This window comes from Lynx rufus, unplaced genomic scaffold, assembly GCF_022079265.1.
Source record: "Lynx rufus isolate CCGP_SWC_20201006 ecotype Redwood Valley unplaced genomic scaffold, mLynRuf1.p SCAF_6, whole genome shotgun sequence".
Taxonomy (NCBI): domain Eukaryota; kingdom Metazoa; phylum Chordata; class Mammalia; order Carnivora; family Felidae; genus Lynx; species Lynx rufus.
In genome coordinates, this window is record NW_025814878.1 from 17892572 (window position 1) to 17909781 (window position 17210).

General features: G+C 35.8%; 1 protein-coding gene across 1 annotated transcript in view; it reads right to left on the reverse strand.

Moving 5' to 3' along the window:
• VTA1 (vesicle trafficking 1) overlaps positions 1–17210 on the reverse strand; it is a 68244-nt gene that overhangs the window by 39329 nt on the left and 11705 nt on the right. Inside the window, exons 2-4 of the mRNA XM_047102228.1 lie at positions 7509–7603; positions 4555–4682; positions 3813–3888 (exon numbers count right to left, since the gene is read on the reverse strand). Coding sequence (XP_046958184.1) covers positions 3813–3888; positions 4555–4682; positions 7509–7603 — 299 coding nt within the window. The remainder of the gene's footprint in view (positions 1–3812; positions 3889–4554; positions 4683–7508; positions 7604–17210) is intronic.

The following is a 17210-nucleotide window of genomic DNA, read 5'->3' on the forward strand; positions in this document are numbered from 1 at the left end:
AGTTCACAAGTCATATAAGAGCACTGTATGATAATGAATATGAGAAATGTCAGCACTGTGTGTCAAGCAATTTGTTGATTTTGATATGCACAACTTTCAATGGATGTACAAACTTTGCATGTCATAACATATGTAAGTCAGTGAAAATATAATTACACATAAATTGTGTGTACACACATTTCCCAATTTAAATGTGCACAACTGGGCACCTGGGTGGCTCAGTCAGTTAAGCATCCGACTTGACTTTGGATCAGGTCATGATCTCATAGTATGTGGGTTCGAGACCCACATCGGGCCCTGCACTGACAGTGTGGAGCCTGTTTGGGATTCTCTCTCTCTGTCCCTCTCCCGCTGGCACTTTCTCTCTGTCTCTCTAAATAAATAAACTTAAAAAACAAGATTGCTTTTAATCAATCAATCAATATGCATAATTTACATGGTGAAGGTGAAAGAATAAACCTCACCCCAATCAAATAACTAACAACACTTTCTTTTCAGGCTGGCCTTAGAATGCCTAACTTCTTTTCTCTGTACCATCTTGGACCCCTCCAGCTACCTGGATCCTTTAACCACCAACACAGATGCTATTTGAGTCTAGTACCAATGCAAGGCAGAAGAACTTAGGTAGCAGGTTGGGTGGTGAGACAGGGAAAGAAAAGAGCGTCAACATTTTGGGAAAGTGTCTCTACTCTGTTGCTACATATATTCTTCAGTATCTTCAGTCTCTAAACAATCTCCCCTAACTCCTTCTGAAGCCCTCCCATTTACCCAAATATTCAGAGTCCCTGCCCTAGTTACTATATTCAAATAACTAAGGAAGCTGTTCTCTGTTAGGGATACCTAAATGTAAACCTAGATTTTTCTTCTGAAATGCAGATGAACCTCATGCTAATTATATGTGCAAGTATCCATGTATCTTTTAAGTTAAAAAAAAAAAAAAACCTGCATTACTCACTTAGGACTTCTGGACATTTTGTTCTTTTCCCCTGTATTATTACTTTATCTACTATTGGGGATCCTCACAATTGGCATTTAAAAGTTCAAAGGACTGTGGTCTTTCTTCTGAAACGGGAACAAAAGCAGCTTCCCTAAGTAAGTAGAAGAGGGAGAAGCAAGGCCAGTCCTTTTGGAAGTCTTGGGCAAATTCGATCTGCTTTTCTGCCTTATCATGATCTTCACCTCTCATATCTTGACTTTCTTCACTTCTCTATTTCTTTTTTTTTTTTAATTTTTTTTTCAATGTTTATTTATTTTTTGGGGGACAGAGAGAGACAGAGCATGAACGGGGGAGGGGCAGAGAGAGAGGGAGACACAGAATCGGAAGCAGGCTCCAGGCTCTGAGCCGTCAGCCCAGAGCCTGACGTGGGGCTTGAACTCACGGACCGCGAGATCGTGACATGGCTGAAGTCGGACGCTTAACCGACTGCGCCACCCAGGCGCCCCACTTCTCTATTTCTTAATTCACATCTTCCTCTTGCATTTTCACTAGGTGTTTACTAGGATGTTCACTTGACCATCTACTCTTTCAAACTATCTTCTTCCCCTAGTGTTTGTATAATCTAACTTGAACTGTCACCTCTATTTTTGCAGATTTCTTGTCTTTATTCCTTTTTTTTTTTTTTAACGTTTTATTTTTTGAGAAACAGAGAGAGACAGAGCACGAGCAGGGGAGGGGCAGAGAGAGGGAGACACAGAATCTGAAGCAGGCTCCAGGCTCTGAGCTGTCAGCACAGAGCCCAACGCGGGGCTTGAACTCACCACCTGCAAGATCATGACCTGGGCCGAAGTTGGATGCTCAACCAACTGAACCACCCAGGCGCTCCATCTTGTCTTTATTTCTAAGAGTCTTGTGTTGATTTATTTGTGGATGTCATACCTGCATCTCAAATTTTATAATCTATCTGAACATATCGTTTTTCCTCAAATAAAAAACCTACCTTGTACAAAGTTCCACAATAATTAACAGTTCTTTCATCAAATGACTTGCAGTTCTTCCTCCCGCTAGTCCATTCTACAGATTCCTAGCATACAAAGCACACCCGAGTATAGTTCCTTATTCAAAAAACCCACTAACTGAAGATTCCAGGCCTTCTATCTTCCTTCTGATCTGTCTTATGACTTACTTGTCTAATCTGAAGCCTCATTATTCTCCTTCACCGACCTGGTACTCTCCAAAACCATACTGAACTATCTAAAGCTTTAAACGTGACTATTCCACCATCATGTTTAAACCACTTCTGTATCCTCAAGTATCTAGTATGGTGCTACACACCGGAAAAACAGAAAGAACATCAGATCAGCAATAAAAGATGGGAAAGGGAGCTAAAACAGAGTGGATCTATAGGGACCTCAGAATACAAAGAAGGGATACCCACTGAGAAGCATTTCAGGTTTCACACTCCAAGTCTGTTTTCTCTTATACTACTTTGTCTCAAGGAAACTCAAAAACACTGACTTACAATGGGCATTGCCCCATACCCTAGGCATTGTTTTGGAAATATCTGGGGGTGGCTTCTGGTTATCTGAATGATTGGGAAATGCTATGTGGGCAAGGCCAGGGATGCTTGATGTTTTGAAATAAAAGAGACAGTACAGTTCCACATAATAAAAAACTGATCCTTACTGGGCAGAACCTTGAAACGTCCTGTACATCTCTGCCAATGCAAAAACCTAGCTTACAATCATCAAGCCCAGAGCTTAACTTAATTTTACATATAAACATAAATAATGGTGGGGCGCCTGGGTGGCTCAGTCAGTTGAGCCTCCGATTCGGCTCAGGTCATGATCTCACGGTCAGTGAGTTGGAGCCTGCATCCAGCTCCGTGCTGACACCTCAGAGCCTGGAGTGTTCTTTGGATCCTGTGTCTCCTTCTCTCTCTGTCCCTCCCCTGCTCACGCTCTGTTTCTCTCTCTCAAAAATAAACACACATTAAAAAAAATTTTTTAAACATAAATAATGTTTTACACAGTTTTTCTATTCTGTTTTATGAAAATGCAAACATCTCGTAAATAATATTTCATTTTGTTTTGAACTTTATACTATGAGCTGCTCATCATTTGGAAAAAAACTCACATCACAGAAAGCAATGTTCTTCATAAATTCCAAATCACTAATATAACATGGCTTTATCAGTCACATTTGTAGCTGTTTTTTTTTTTTCTGTCTCTAGATTAATATCTCCCCTCTCAAAAAGCACAATTTCCATGCCAATGGTAAAGTCTGCTACAGTGAAAACAACACTGAACTCACAGCAATAACTTCATCACTTAGCCTCAATTTGCTCATGTATAAAATGAATATATGCTCTACTTACCTTAGAGGTTATGAGAAACAACATGATAAAATGGATATGAAGCATCTCAGAAAATATCAAGTTCTATGGGTACTTTACAATGAGACAAATCATAATATTTCTGACTAGAAATGAAATAGGAAGAAGGTCCTAAAAGTCTCTGCCCCCAGTATATTGATGAAATAACAGTGTAGAAATTTACTAGTATACAGGATTAATAATATTTAAACACTTAATAAAATCAAACCCTAAACCCGCGATACCCAATACGGTAGCTATGCTTTTGCCAAATTGTAAAATACACACTAGATGTAAAGAACATATACTATTAAAAATAAAATATATTATTAAGAAATGTTTCATCTTCTTACTTTTACAAATGTAGCTAGTGGAACATTTTTTGCTTACACTGCATTTCTGATAGGCATGCTGCTGTAACTAAGCAAGGCAGTAACAAAACCAAAAAAGCGTGACAATACCAATCTTTAGCTAATAAAACAATAAAGAATGCATACTCACTTCATCAGTGAGTTCTCCAAACACTGTTATGACATCTATTAAAAGACTTGCAGTATAGAAAGACTTGATCATGTTTCTAAACAAGAAGAGAGAGCTGGTTGAGTTAAATGAAAACCATTAAGCTGCAGAATTAGTCAGGTAACTATAAGAAAAAAAATTCTAGTGTTTTATAAAAGCAGTCAAAAATTAATGTTTTAAATAAAATCAGATTTCAAGACCACAACAAAGCTCCTTTTATAATCTGTATTGGGGGAAAGTAACAACACTCATAAGTAAATATACTACAGCAAAGTTTTATAGTCTACTTTTCATTAAAAAATGCAATTATAGTATTATCCAAATCTGTATCAAGCTACGTTCATTTCTTTGCATTATTATTCAAATAATGACAAATCATTTCACTTGGCAGGTTGTGGTAATTAAAAAAAATCAGTTTCACTGAAACAGGCTGTTGTTGGCTAAAATCAACTCTTAGATTTTACCAAATGTTAAATAATGGCTATTTGCAGAGTATTCACTGAAAAAATAAATCTGCCATTGGTATTCTTCCTTCAGCAATTTTCTCTAAAAAGGCAGGATTGCTCTTGTAACTCAAAATCATTCTGAGATTCTACAAGTAATTAAAAAAAAAATCTAAATCATTAATCAAGAGGTCTGAAAGCATTCAGTGGAAGACTGGATAATTCCAGTTACACAGTAATTTCAATTTTTAAGTTTAATTTAATTTTTCTGCCTTACTTACTTGTGAAATCGTCCAGCACGATCTTCATTATCTGCATACAAAAACATTTTCAAAGCATAATTCTCCAAGTGGGCAGAACCAACTATTTCTTGAGTAATAGCTTCATTATCACCCAACTGTTTCTTAAGCTAAAATTAAATCAGGTACAAAGCTTAAGATTTGGACTCACAAGAAGTCTACTTAAGTACAAATAATCCTATAATCCTAATAATCATTTTATATTTTAAAAATTACACCCATTTCAGTAGATCAATGAAATCTCATAAAAATTGCTCTCCCTCAGCCCAAGGTTTTTAGAAAATCCAATGATTACAAAATTTTGAAGAAACATATTTATAATAACCTGAAAGGATAATTTAGCTCTAAAAATCAAAATAAGCAAGAATAAAAAGATAACACATCCAACTATCTATGTAAAGCATCAGACAATATTTCAAGATAATAGTCAATATACTATCAGGTATCCTAAAAACAGAATTGGGAAATTCTTATGATTAGGAATTCCTAATCACAATTTAAAATTTTAATTTATTCCCATTTCAATTTCTTCTATCAAATATAAAAAATGAGATTAGGGAAATCATTACATCCTAAAATAGTATCACTCAGAGGATACTGTGTAAAAAAAAAAAAAAAAGATCTATTTCTACAGTATAAGATCACAAACTGAGACTAGGATTACAGAAGTTTTTAAAATTTAGCCTAATACCTCAAAGTTAAAACACAATTCGCAACTGTAAATTTTCAGTCAGTACATCCCTTTCCCACACATACAATAATTTAAAATGTCTTAAAATTTATTTATTTATTTTGAAAGAGAGAGAGAGAGAGAGAGAGAGAGAGAGGAAGGGGGAGAAAGTGAGCGGGGGAGGGGCAGAGAGAGGGGGAGAGAATCCCAAGCAGCCTCTGCACTGTCAGTGTAGAGTCGATCTTACAATGGTGAAATCGTGACCTGAGCTGAAATCAAGATTCAGATGCTTAACCGACTGAGCCACTCAGGTGTCCCAATAATTTAAAATATTTTAAACACAACAAATTAAGTTCCTACATCTTACCCAGACTGTTCTACTGGAATGAAATGACTTTCTGAAATATTAGATCTGAGTACCACACTACTGTTTAAAAATGGTTTTTCTCAAAGACACCATGAAGTAAAAAATCAAATTTAAAAAAGGCTTCAGGATTTTTCACAAAATCAGGAAAATAAATATCCTTAAAATTACAACAGAATAATTTAAGTTCCAGAAGAGATATAATGTTGGAATTTAAGAATGTTTTCCCTATGCTTATCCTGATCAAAAACAGAAAAAACCCACATCTAACACTAGTTTACTGTATCCATACTACGATATGCTTCAATTCTAGATTTAATTCTAGAAAAATTTAGTGGGAGTATGTCATTTCATCTCATCTTCAACGTGAAATATCGGCAGCAAAAGCATCATACATTCAGTTTACTAACTGCAATCTAAACATTACAGCTCAGTGGTCACTTTGGCAGCACATACACTAAACATTACAGCACAGGCCGATGGGCTCTCACCATGCAATATGCTTATTCTACCTGCTGTGCAATTTAGATAATAATACACTCCTGCCGAGTCCCTTTATAAATGTGATTTTACACTTCACTTACTATAAAGAACTATTCTGAGTTCTGTCTTATCCGTAAGCTATTATTTTAGTTATTATTTTTATACTGTGAAACTAATAAAGAGATATATGCTATAGAGTCTATTAGTGACAGGATTTTAAAAATATATTGTTATGTGTGGAACATATTTCTCCTCTCCTAACCCCACCTTCCAAAAAAAGAGTACTCAAATTTTTCCTGTACTTACAGAACCCATGTTAGAAGTAGGACAGACAGCCTTCAAGGGCAGCTGGGTTTCCATCAGTGGTGCCACTAGGTTCACCATCAGTGGTTAAAAGTTGCAATGACAGGGATTCCGGGTCAGAAGGCCAGATACCCATATCAAGTTATAACCCTACTGCCCATGGCTGTTTAATCTAATAAGGCTTTGATCTGGATAACTTTCAACATTTATAAAAGCTCTGGGCTGACTATTATAAATGTTTTGATTTTTAATATATCGAAATTTTGTCTCTCTAAATAAATAATGCAACTAGTCAAATAAATATTTAGATTTATAATTCTCCTGAGCAGGAGCACATAATTAAATAAGTAAATAAAAAGTTGCAGCTATTAATATAACAGCCTCTGAAGAGATGAATTAATGAGGAGTAGACCCTGACATTGTTAAAAGAGAAACCAGGACGGCTGGGAGAGGAGGCACAGGGTGGAGCCCTGATTACTAAGAGGGATTACTATGGCTGCCCCTGCCTTCCTGTACTTCAAACCCATTCAATTTTCCCTGGATCGATGCCTCTGTATAACCTGTGAAATTATATCATGGTTCAAGAAGGTGACTCATACATTAGTCACCTACCACATTTCTGCTAGCAGGGAAGAATGCCTGGACCAGAAAAGTATCTTGTGTCCTGGTACCGAAAGTAAGACAAAGAGACTACAGGCAACTGATACCATTTTCTTCAATGTCCCTTTCACTAAATAAATAGCCTGTTTCATTATTATAAGAGCTATCTAAGAATTCTCAAATCAATCATCCATGTGACTGCATGAAGTAAGGTTAGAAAGGGTCTGTCACCTGTGAAAAATGACTCAAAGGCCATCTATAACATCTATAATAACAAGATATAGTGGTAAATGCAAAGACACTGAAAACTACTTTATGCTTACAACTAACTCCCTTAGCAGTAAGATGTAAACAAACAAACAAACAAAAAATTGCGTCTAATTTTTTCTCAGCTGTAAAAACTTTGTGGATTGCTGTCAAGGGGAAGAACTAAAATGGCAAAATACACATACACAAATGCAATAAAATGCCACTTAAAACATTAATCAGAAAATCGATGATCAGTGTTTAACTTACAGCTTCTAACTGATCCATTAGCTTTGATAAAAATTTACGACATTCTGGAGTTTTACTATCAATCTTCATTCCAGTTTGCATTGCATATAAACGACCTACAAAGAAAAATAAGATGGTTTGAACAATCTCATTTTTTAATGTTCCTTTCTATTACTAAATGTTTAAATATTTTAAATGTTTTTATTTGTTTTTGAGAGACACAGAGAGACAGAGCACGAGTGGGGGAGGAACAGAGAGAGAGGGAGACACAGAATCTGAAGCAGGCTCCAGGCTATGAGCTGTCAGCACAGAGCCCAATGTGGCAGGACTAGAACTCACGAACTGCAACCGCAAGATCATGACCTGAATTGAAGTCGGACATTTACCTGGCTGAACCACCCAGGCGCCCCTCTATTACTGAATGTTTAAAATATGTGTTCTAATAAATAATTTAAAATTTAAGTGAATTTAGAAATAAAACTTTGATTTACTATAGATCTTATTTACAAAAATAAAGAACACACAAATATTATCCAAAGAATGCAAGAAATTCATAATGATAATAGCAGTATTTTTTACCAAGACCTTCTTTTTTGACATTATGATTAAAAAAAAAATAAAAAAAGACCAGGTCCTAAGCTGACAAAAGGCCTATAATTTAATTGGCAAGTTAAGGCACTCAGAAAAATAACCACTTACACAAGAGCACTCATCCAAGTGCCAGTTAAGTGATACTGATAAAATATATAATATGGGATAGAATACTGGGAAATGTATCTTGAGCTCAGGCTAACAGGGAGAACTGTTTTAGTCATTTTTATATATACAAAAAAAAAAAAATACACACCCTTTCTTTTTAAAAAGTTAATAAAATTAGAGAAAGGCTAGAGCTAAAAACCTTTGTGACACCATGACCCTAATACCTTTCCCATTGATGGGAGCTATGAACAGTTCTGTGGTAGTTGTTGTTACCATTGGTGTATACATATACCACCTGTGATTTACTCTTATAGTCTATAAATATGTCCTGGAAATCTGTGATAGTGCTACAGTGCTCCACCCTGTGGACAGACACAACATTCACATTCAGGTAGTTCTTGGATTTTGAGGACTACAAATCATATTGTGCTACTACACCTTCTTGTGATACATTCAAGAGTTCCCGGAGGCAAATATATATCAAGAAATGGAATTCCTGGGTCACAGTATATGTATTTTTTTCACTTCTGAGAGCTACTCTAAAGCTGTCCTCCAAAACAGATTACCAATATGCCGTTATATCACCAACATATACAAGCACTCATTTCCCCAAACCCATGAAAGTTTGATATTATTAAACTTCCTATCAGTCTCAGGATTTTAAGTGATTTTTCATTTTCATTCCTAAGAAAGTACTGCATATTTACTGCATAGCTCTATATTCCCCTTTATCAATTAGGAGTAGTTATCAATAAAACTGTCAAATTTTGTTGTTTGCTTTTTAACAAATTGTCTTGTGGCAGTTCTTTACACAGTATAAAGGAGGAATAGAATGTTTTCCCCTCAAATGGCACCTTGTGAACACCATCCCTCTTCCCTGCTTTACTTTTTTCCTCAGCATGTAATCATATTCTATTTATTTATCCACTATCTCTACTCCAACTCAAATTTAAACTCTGTGATGATGGCGATTTTCGTCTACTCAGTTTGCTGATGTACCCTTGGCTTGGCATGTAGGATAATGCTTGGCCTTCGATAAACATTTTCTGAATAGATAAGTACATGGACGAAAGAATGGCTCATTCTGCCCCACTGACTGAAATGCCACTTTTAACATTCATTATCATATATTAAGCTTCCGTGGGATAAAAGGGCCCAATTCTGTATACTGTCTGTCCTGTTTCATTTGTCTCCTGGCCTATCACTGCTTTATTTACTAGAGCTTTATAACATGGCTTGGTATCTGTTACTCTCAGGATTTCCAATTCAATTATGTCTACTCGATCATATCTTTTAAAAATATATTAAGATATATATACATATATAATATGCAGTTATTTACTCTCTCTTTTTAATTTTAATAGCTTAATCTGAAGAAACTACTTTTTAATGCTTAGGCTTTTAGTTTATTCCATGTTACATACAGAGTTTGATGTTTATTAATGTATTTATTTTCATATATCGAATTTAAGGGTCTGATCCATCTAGGTTTTTATGCAAGAAAAAAATGGAGTTCCAAAAGTACTGTACAGATTTATACTGCTACACAGTTTAAAAAGCATGGTGTTTTCATTTTCCCTGCACACCAGCCAGCACTGGGTATCACTTTGACCCAAAACCAGGTTCTAATTTGAAAAGCAAAAAACCCAATCATTTTAAACATCCATTGGTCACAAATGTGACCAAATTTTCTTCTTCTTCTCTTTCTTTTAACCAGTCATATTTCTTTAGCATGTTGTCTGTTAGGTTTCAGTCATCTCTCCCTTCCCCCCACACCTTTTAAAACATGGTTGAACACTTTTTCCTTTTAAACCAGTCACATCTCTTTTGAGCTGATCAAGATCTGTGCCCGCCTTAAACTCCTTTTCTTCTTATGACTGTGACTGAACTCCCCAAGACTTCCTCTTTGTGAGCTGTTCAGGTTTTTTTTTCCAGCATTTTTGCTGCATTTTTTCTTCTAAAGTACATCACATGAGCTCTTTGGAAAACATATTGGCTGCAAATATCATGCCGTCTTTCAATTTTTGAATGCTGATTTGAAACACAGAGGCTTGAAATATTTATGTACTCAAAGCTATTATTTGTGATTTTTTTTTTTCTTGTCAATTCTGTGCTTGGAAAAGTTCTTTTATCTCCAAGGGACTTGGTACTCATTTACATGATTTTTCTAGTTTTTCCTACATTTTAATTTTTCAAATTTAACTCTTTTACTTGCATTTCCTCTCCTCCCAAGTTACTGGCACCAATCTCAAATAAACTTAATAAATGATCCTTCCTTTCTCCAATGATCTGTGGTTCCCTCTTTAATATATTTTTATTTTTTAGATTTCCTGGCTATTTGATTTGCTGAAATCACAGATCAAATGCCATCTTTACAAATGACAATATCTGTAACTGGTAATATGCTTTTTCTTCCTCCAAATTTAATCTTGCCATGTTTTACGGTATTGCCAAAATTCTACCAAGAATTTTAAGTATTCTTGCTCTTATTTTTAAGAGGAAGGCTTCTGCTTGGCAGTAGGGATCAATTTCGTGCCAGGTTGTTTATAGTCACACTAATAGAGTCCCCACCCTAAGCTATATTGAAACTGCAGCCTCTGGGACCTACATGATCCCAAGGATTGGCAAGAAAACGAGCTGGAGTGTGGGAAAGAAAATATTAGCATTTCTACTGATAATTTGTATATCATTCTTTATGTTTCTATGTTTCTGTATCTTTAAAAATACATATAGTGTTTTTATAATACATTAGTACATCAATATGCAAATATAATTTATAATTTACACAATATAATTAAAGATTTTTTTTTTTTTTAAAAACTCATGGATAGGTTAAGAATCACTACTCACAGCATCCTTACTCCTCTCAACTATAAACTATATTTTCTTACCCCAACCTACCACTTACGTCTTCCACAGGGCCCCATTCCTTCTACCATATCCCTTGGAGCTACTGCTTTATAATTGGAAAAATCCCCTACATGTCCTCAGATTCCTTCTCCCTGTCTTCACTAAACCTTGATGTCACCTCAAGAAATTCTCTTATATTCTTCGGATCTTGGGACTGGCAAGTATAATGGTTTTTTTTCTGTGCATTCCATTGCTACTTACAGTTTTTTCTCCATGTTTTCTAAAAACACTGGTCTAGGGCTCAAGCCCCTCTCTTCCACCTGATCTTGTTAATGCCTGTAACTGCCCAAGGACCTCAAGGTCCTTCTGTGTCCATCACTGAAAATTTTCCTGTTCACGTGGATAATTGATAATTGTGGCAGAGACTGCTAACTGCCTACCCACATTCTTTCTTCCTACCTCCTTTGCTAACGAGACCCCTTTATTATTAAGGGCATTGTAATGTACCTAGCCAAAAGTACATTTCCCAGTATTCCTCAAAACACGATATGACCAAGTAACTAAAACTGGCACCATATTATCAGAAGTTGTTGGAAGAGAATTCTGGAAGTCACCTTAAAAGGGGGAATGACAGCTGGGGAAAGGTTTCACTGACCCTTTCCCTCTTCTACTTCTGCTGCCTAAAATAGAAATGGTATGACTGAAACTCTAGTAGATACCTTAGATCACAACGCAACCCTGCAAATGGTAATAATCATGTGCTGGCTTGTAGAGCTGAAACTGGAAAGCACCTTGGTCCCTGCAGACTTCATGGATTTGGCACACACTGGGTACTACCAACATCAGACTTTGTTTTAAATGAGGAAGTCAAGTCCTTCTTTTACTTAGCCATTGTTATTCTGGATTTTCAGCAATAAGAAAGCAAATCTAATCTTAAAAATACATAGAACCATCTTCTCAATTCTTATTGACCTGGTCTCCAAAATTTGTACGCACTCTCCCTTATATGCCAGTCACTCCATAATTAAATTACCACCTCAAACTGTTGTACTTCCAAAATCAGTATATTAAGTACCAAGTCTAAATACAATTTCCCTTTTTTCCAACTTAAAGTTATGCCTATTAAAACAGGTGTCCAGTTCACAGGTGTCTATTTCTTCATTTACAATCAAGTCTTTTCTCCTTTAACTTCTCTCGGCAACCAGCTTTTATTTTACAATGTATTTTTCTAGACTTTCATTGCCCTATGTCCTTCTATCCCATAATCTTTTTACTATATTCCTCTGGCAAAAGTACACTCATATATAAACTCAACAATCCTCATTCTCTATGCCTATATTTGAGAAATACCACTAGCAGATTAGCACCATTATAATTATTCAAATTATCAACCTCAAATGAGCTTAACACATGCCTTCCCAACCTCCCAAATAACTACTTCAAACATACGTCAATCTATTTTTTTTTATGTTTATTTATTTTTGAGAGGGAGAGAGACAGAGTGTGAGCAGGGGAGGAGCAGAGAGAGGGAGAGACACAGAATCTGAAGCAGGATCCAGGCTCTGAGCTGTCAACACAGAGCCCGATGTGGGGCTTGAACTCATGAACCGCGAGATCATGACCTGAGCCGAAGTTGGACATTTCACCGACTGAGCCACCCAGGCACCCTTTGGTCAATCTCTTTAAAACAACAACCTCAAAAACATGCACTGAAAATGTAATATACATTAGTTAATTATTCACTACCTATATACACTACTGGCTAACATGATGTCATGAAAATGTGAGGAAATACAATACAGACAGTTTGGTTTTCCTAGGAGGTCTTTCTCCTTACCTTCTTAACATGGTAGTGAACACTATATGAATCCTACAATCCATGGAGTGTAATTAGCTATTTGGTGAACCAACTTTGGGGATAAATGGCTATCCAGCATAGACAGGTTGAAAAGATGAGATGGATTCTTAGGTTTCCAATGGCTTAAGTGGCAGCCACCTAGGACTTAACCATTAAGGAAACACGCGGAAATTAATTGAGCAGTTTTCTTTTTACCACGAGCAAATGATTTAAGTGATTTATTCATATGCAAAAAGTACAATTCTCAGGGGGCACTTGGGTGGCTCAGTCAGTTAAGCATCCCACTCTTGATTTCAGCTCAGGTCATGATCTCAGTTTGTGAGATAGAGCACTGAGTCAGGCTCTGTGCAGACAGCGTGGAGCCTGCTAGGGATTCTCTCTATCTCTGCCCTTCCCCGGCTCTCTATCTCAAAATAGATAAATAAACCTTAAAAAAATTTTTTTTTAAAGTACAATTCTCAGTTTCTAATTTGTTATTTTTAACTACCACTGTTATTTACAATAAAAATGGAGAGTATCTAAATCTTATTTCTTCGGAAGCAAAAAATCAAATTATTCTCAATTCACTATCACTACAACCATTATTATACTTCCTCACAACACAGTATCAGCTCCTGTCCTTTACAAGTTAACCTTAACACAGATGTTTGATACTTGCTATAAAATGTAATGACAATACAGTTCATTGGTTTTGCCTTCATGCATTTTCTTTCTTGGTTTATGTGCATAATTTAGTCTTTGCAAACACAAGTAACACCTTTAATTGAAGAACTGGAAACAATCATCACAGAATTGGAAACAGGATAAAATTGGCCTGGCTTTAACATTTTTTAATATCTCACATGTTTAATTTCTTAAATACAGAAAATTATCTTCTGATACATTTTTTAATATTAATAAAAGTGAGAAGACCTTAAATCTACTTGTGAAAATTAATATGTACACAAAAAGATCTTTTTGCCAGAAGGGATGGAAAAGGAATCACTTTCATGTACAGCTCGAGACAAGTAATTCATTGTAGCAGCAGCAGGATGATGAAAAATTAATGTCTAACATGGAAAATTACCTACTAAAACAGAAAAAATATGTAGCTAAAATCATGTATAAGAAAATATATTTGATTTATTTCATCAAGGAAATGTGTTTATTTTTATGAATAAATATTATTTGAAGATGAGTAATGAGGCACATTTGCAAAAGGATTAACTACTTTCCAACCTAACTTTAATTTAATGTGAAGCATTTAGGAGATAAACATTTACAAATCCTGAAGGTATGTGTAATTCAAAGTTCCATAAAATCTAAACATTAACATTCTAACACATCCTTGCTTAAACATAAGAAATATAAAACTATGAAATGCATGATATAAATACACACAAAAAAAAGATATATAAAAGCAGTTGTGAAGAGTGATGCTTTGATAGGTGAAATAAACATGGCACTCAAATAGGAATCATTATGATTTACACTGATGTTTAAAAGAAGATTTTTTTCCAATAAATAGAACTGAATATATTACTCTATTTGTAAGTATATTGTAAATATTTGCTATATGGTTAGTATTAGCTTTTGTGAAGGGACTTCTGAGCCAAAGATTGAAAAGAAAGTATGAATGAGTGTCTACTAATAAAGGGTGTTTACTTTGCTCATTCCTTCACTTAACAATTATTTTTGGAGCTCCTGTCATGATATAGTAGCTTTAAGAAAAAGTGAACTACTCTTGAATTCTTACTAGAAGATTATGCTGGTATAGAGCAAATACTAAGTGACTATTTGATTACTAAAACGAGACCAGATTCAAATTTTGGCCATGATGGAGTAATGAGACTTGCCATTCACCATAAACATCAAAAAACTAGACAAAATATATGAACCACATTTTCACAAATGGAAACAGATGGGAAGACCATGACACCTGGAGAAAGGAAACAAATGAGACGACCACACCAATGATCAGCCCAGCATTCTTCCTGGAGGCACATTTTTCTTTTTAATACAGAGCGCGAGTGGGGGAGGGGCAGAGTGAGAGGGAGACACAGAATCCGAAGCAGGCTCCAGGCTCTGAGCTGTCAGCGCAGGGCTGGATGTGGGGCTTGAGCTCAGGAACCATGAGGTCATGACTTGGGCTGAGGTCGGAAGCCTAAGCAACTGAGCCACCCAGATGCCCCTTTGGAGGCACATTATAAACTAAGGAGTAGGGGGGAGACCCAAGCAGAGCATAGTCTAGTAGAGTTGAGAAAACAGACTATAGAGTTCAGGTCTCCGGAAGCAGCTATAAATGGAGGCGCAGAGTTCGGAAGAGTGGAATCCATGCAGGAAAGAACCCCAGAAATCTGACCAAGGATAAACTTGAGGCTAAGCTGAATACTACCAGTTGTAGGTGTACAGGGAAACTCCACAAAGTCAAAGAGTGAGCAGAAGCCGTGAGTGGAACCATCGCCAAAGCACATCCCCAAAACTGGGATGCTTTCAAGTTCCAGCCAGGGTGCAGAGCCCTTAATGCTTATCCAAAATATTCAGTAGAGACCCTAAATTTGGGATATGCTTTAGTAGAGGATTATCGTGTCCTCAGAGCTACTTTAGACCGGCTGCCAAAACTAATAACAAACAAAATAAGGCACAAACATATCACACTGAACTGCAACTAACTTAACTGTCGGCCAGATCAAATCTGTTCAAAACTATAAACTCTAGATGTTCAAGAACTTAAAATTCACTGTCCTACAACGAATCAAAAATTACTAAGGTGGCAATAAGCAGGAGAATGTGAACAGCCCAATAAGATCAAACACTGACAAAATAACAGAAAGTGACATTAAAAATAGCAGTGACATTAAATTACTGGGAAATCATAATGAAGTATTTAATGGAAAACATGAATGAGGAGAGAAACAGAACATATATAACACAAATGGAACTTCTGGAGATGAAATATACCTGAAATAAAAAATGTATTGGATAGGGATTAACAGAAGTTTAGACACCATGAGAGAAAGATTAGTGTACTTCAGAACACAGCAATAAAAAACTACTCTATGCAGGGAAAAAGGGATTGGAAAGAAAAAGAAAAAGAAAACCAGAGTCTCAGTGAGTTATGAAAAAAAAAAATGTTCTAATGTATGTGTAACTGGATTCTCCAAAGAGGGTGGGGAGGTGTGGTAAAAAAAAAAAAAAAAAAAAAAAGAAAGAAAAGAAAGAAAAAGAATTGAGTGCTGAAGAAAAATATAAACAAATTAAAATTCTTTATCCAGCAAAAATATCTCAAAAATAGATATGAAATTAAAGTCTGTTTCACACAATAGAAGCTGAAAGAATTTGACAGCAGCAAGCCTGTGTAAGAAATGATAAAGCTCTTCCACAGGAAAGAAAATATTACCAGATTTAAAAGTGGGATCTAACGAGAGGAGTAACAAGTGCTGAAAATGGTAATTATGTGTGAAAACATTTCAACATCTTATTTCATTTTATAAATTTCTTGTAAAAAATGCCAGTTAAAGAAATTGAAATGTATGCTAGGGTTTATGACATATCTACAAGTAAAATGTATGGAAACAAAGGATAGGAGAAGGGAAAAGGAAAGTTTTTACTTGGAATCTGAGGCAGTATGTTATATGATAGTAGACTATGATAAGTTAACATAAACGCTAGAGCAACCACTAGAAAAATAAAATGAGGAGGAATATCTAAGAAGCCCATAGTTGAGGCACAAGGGAATCCAAAGTGCTTCCAAAGAGAAGCAGTAACTGAGGTTAAAAAACATCTAAAAGCCAAAAAACCCTGACAAGCCACAAAAAAATAAACGATGAAGTGAATGAAAGCAGGAACTTCACAAGCATTGAAACCTCTTTCATGTAATAACATGCTGCTCAAAAATAAGTTTTCACCTCGAACGTCAAACATAATTGTCATAAAAAAAGACGCTTTAAACCTGCATGGGTGCCAAAGCAAAACGATGACAGTAAAGGACGAATTACCTGACACCAGCCCCCTGGGCCTTCAACCTTAGGGACAGACTGAGAATCTAAAATGAAATGATTTACTTCACTCAAAACTAGGAGGAACTATTAAAATGATCATTTTTAAAAAAATAAAACTCATGTTTGCAACACAATTCCAAAAACAAACAAAAGGTAAATAAATGGGGAATGTTAGTGGATAAATCAGCTGTCCAACTGTGCTTTATTATTAACCTGTGATTGCTACAATCATGTAGCCTGAGTCAGCCTGTAATAAAAAATTATAAGTACTCTGACAACAGGACTACAGACTTCCATTAATCACAGAGATTCACAAATCAGTAAGAAAGGGGGAGA